The sequence below is a fragment of the Loa loa genome (assembly GCF_000183805.2).
Source record: "Loa loa unplaced genomic scaffold supercont3.206, whole genome shotgun sequence".
Classification (NCBI taxonomy): Eukaryota; Metazoa; Nematoda; class Chromadorea; order Rhabditida; family Onchocercidae; genus Loa; species Loa loa.
This window is the reverse complement of record NW_018108386.1, coordinates 31914-34441: the sequence shown is the minus strand read 5'-3', so window position 1 is coordinate 34441 and position 2528 is coordinate 31914. Positions and strand designations below refer to the sequence as shown.

Genomic DNA, 2528 nt, shown 5'->3' with positions numbered 1-2528 from the left:
ATTTTCAGATGCTTGGAAGTTTATTTGATGCATTGGTAACCGTACAAAATGAGCTCGCAAACAGGTTCGCATTTATGTGCCGATTTTTTATCTTATTAAAAATTGGATCGTCATATGTCGTAAATAAAAAAAAAAAACGAATTGAATCAATTCTGAGTGGGATAGATTGGTTTGGATGGGATAACAAAACTGACTTCTTTTAATTTCTTCTCGATATTCCTTATTTGCACGAAAGAAGGCAAAGGTTTATATATTTCTGCAGTTGGTTTTTGTTGACGAAAATTCTTTTTCGTATTCTTTATTTCATCTATTTTTGCAGTGTGCAAAAACTACGAAGCACCACACCATCTGCTGTACAAAGGTTATTGCTGTTGATTAATTCAAGTTTTTAAATAACATGATTTAATATAAATTATTTGACGCTTACAATAAGTGTATTCATTATATAGCGCCTTCATTAGTTGCTGGTATTTTTCAGGAGCTCATCTGAAGCAATTGCATCTCTTTTGAAAACACAGGCTGGAAGCAACTTACTTTTGAAGTATGCCTTTTTTCTTGGAAATGATTTTGAGTTCAATAATTTCAAATGGATAGGTTTGGGAGACTTGATCGATGTATGATGAAGTCTTTAAGGCATACCCAAATACGTGCTAATTTAGGAATCACTGTTGTCAAGAATGGGAATTTTAAATAGAAAGCCAACAGTGTCATTTTTATATGTGCATATTTTACAAAATGTGTTTATTGATTAATATTTTCGCGGTTAATAAAAAGTTTCATTCATTTTCTTTTTATATTGGCCGATGTGACAGAACTATTCAGAAGTTATTGCAGATGAGAATGATTTGTGATGATTTCATAGTTTTTTTCTTTTTGTTTTTAGATATCAACTAAATATCGAAATGATAGAGCAAATGAATGATGAAAATATACGTTTGGCAAATTTGTGCAGTACTCGTATGGGACGAGCGCAACAGATGTGTAACGAACGTGCTGAAGTTATTTTAGCATGCTACAATCATTTACGTACGTTAAATCAGACAACAAAGGTTTGTTTAATAAACCAGCCTCAATAAATGATGCGCAGAATTCTCAAACAATGTTGTTCCTTAAATTCTAATGTGGACAAATGCGGGACATGATGATTGGGATGCTAATGACTGATGACAAATGACAAGTTGAAATGATAAATATGGGCATTGAATTCGAAGTGTTTCTTTCTTTTATCTTTTCCGTTGACCTCCTGTTTTTCGAACTCTCGAGAATGTAGTCTGTTGTTAGTTTTGTATTATGTGTTTGTAATTTTTATCAGATTTCTTTGCTTCATCTATTTGCTGCAGAATGTATACGACGAAACATTTTCTTTCTTTTTAAGGAGCTAATTGATTTGAATAACAAAATTAACAAATTGAATCGATTCTGTTTACAAACGGAACAAGCGATGACACATTTGGAGGGATTACTAATCATTGCTGATACTGAAGCAGATATCGCTTTCATGAAAAGTGATTTAAAAAAGGAGAAAGCAAAAATCAGTAGTTTTTTGAAGTCTTGCAATAACATTATGGATGTTGGTCATTCACCGTTGGCATTGAATCAGGGTTTGTTCATTTGTTTTCATTTGGTACTGTCGATTTTCCCAAACCTTCTAAAATATATTTTCAACCACTATTGCAATTACTTCGGCATCAACCTTTTTGCTAATGATATAATTATCGACCATATATATACAGACTAATAATGAATGCGAAATAAATTTTGCAAGGGAATTTGTTTGTATGTAGGAAAATGAATCTTTTGAATAAGTTTTGATTTCTTGAAGGACTACCCGATTGTTCGTCATAGAATTGAAACTTTTTCATTTGAACTGAATTGAATCGAGTTTATCCATTACTTCCAAGCATTAAAACTAAATTCAATTGATACGCAGGAAAAGTATTCTGTTTTGTCCATACATATGGCTTACCATCTTCTAGTTCGTTATTTATCGAATAATATTCAAAATATACTGATAATATTGGATCTGTGATTTATCGTTTTCATAATTTTTAATCATATTTCAGATGAATTGCGGTTACAGAGTCAATTTAATTTGGAAAAAGAACATTTGGAGGAAGTTGCATTAGAAGAATTTTTGAGTTATCATGAAAATGAAGATTAACTTTATCACTTCTTTCTTCAGGTACTCCATCGCTTACTGCGATTTTCCAATAGTAGTACTTGGTCAGTAAGCTTTTTCGACATGACACTTGGTGATAAAGGAAATATGTGTGTGTGTGTTTTTTTTCTTTTGTTGTGCTCTTTTTACTTGTGTGATAGCATTGTTATTCTTGTTGTTCAATGTAATTTCCAGCCAGTTCCATTTGTCTAGAAATCTTCGTTTATGCAATATTGGTATGCGGATTTGCAGATGTAGATTTGTTTGTGTTTAATGTATCACAGATACGAAATTCTTGGTAATTCTTATTCAGGTGTATAAGCCGAACAACGAAATTTAAAAATACCGACTCAAAACATTCGGTGAGCCC

At 31.9% G+C, this 2528-nt stretch overlaps 1 protein-coding gene across 1 annotated transcript; it reads left to right on the top strand.

The window, feature by feature from the left end:
- On the top strand, window positions 1-2528 carry LOAG_07402 (hypothetical protein). The gene is made up of 6 exons (XM_003142935.2): window positions 1-64; window positions 320-361; window positions 479-541; window positions 884-1049; window positions 1376-1601; window positions 2064-2528. Exons 1-6 carry the CDS (start codon window positions 9-11, stop codon window positions 2159-2161), a joined length of 651 nt encoding a protein of 216 aa, XP_003142983.1. The 5' UTR covers window positions 1-8; the 3' UTR covers window positions 2162-2528.

Bases quoted from the DNA above. Each gene is read 5' to 3' on its own strand.
- LOAG_07402 (XM_003142935.2), top strand. From the start codon at position 9: ATGCTTGGAAGTTTATTTGATGCATTGGTAACCGTACAAAATGAGCTC. The intron at 362-478 runs GTTATTGCTGTT...GGTATTTTTCAG, and splicing joins ACACCATCTGCTGTACAAAG to GAGCTCATCTGAAGCAATTG. The intron at 1,602-2,063 runs GTTTGTTCATTT...ATCATATTTCAG, and splicing joins ACCGTTGGCATTGAATCAGG to ATGAATTGCGGTTACAGAGT.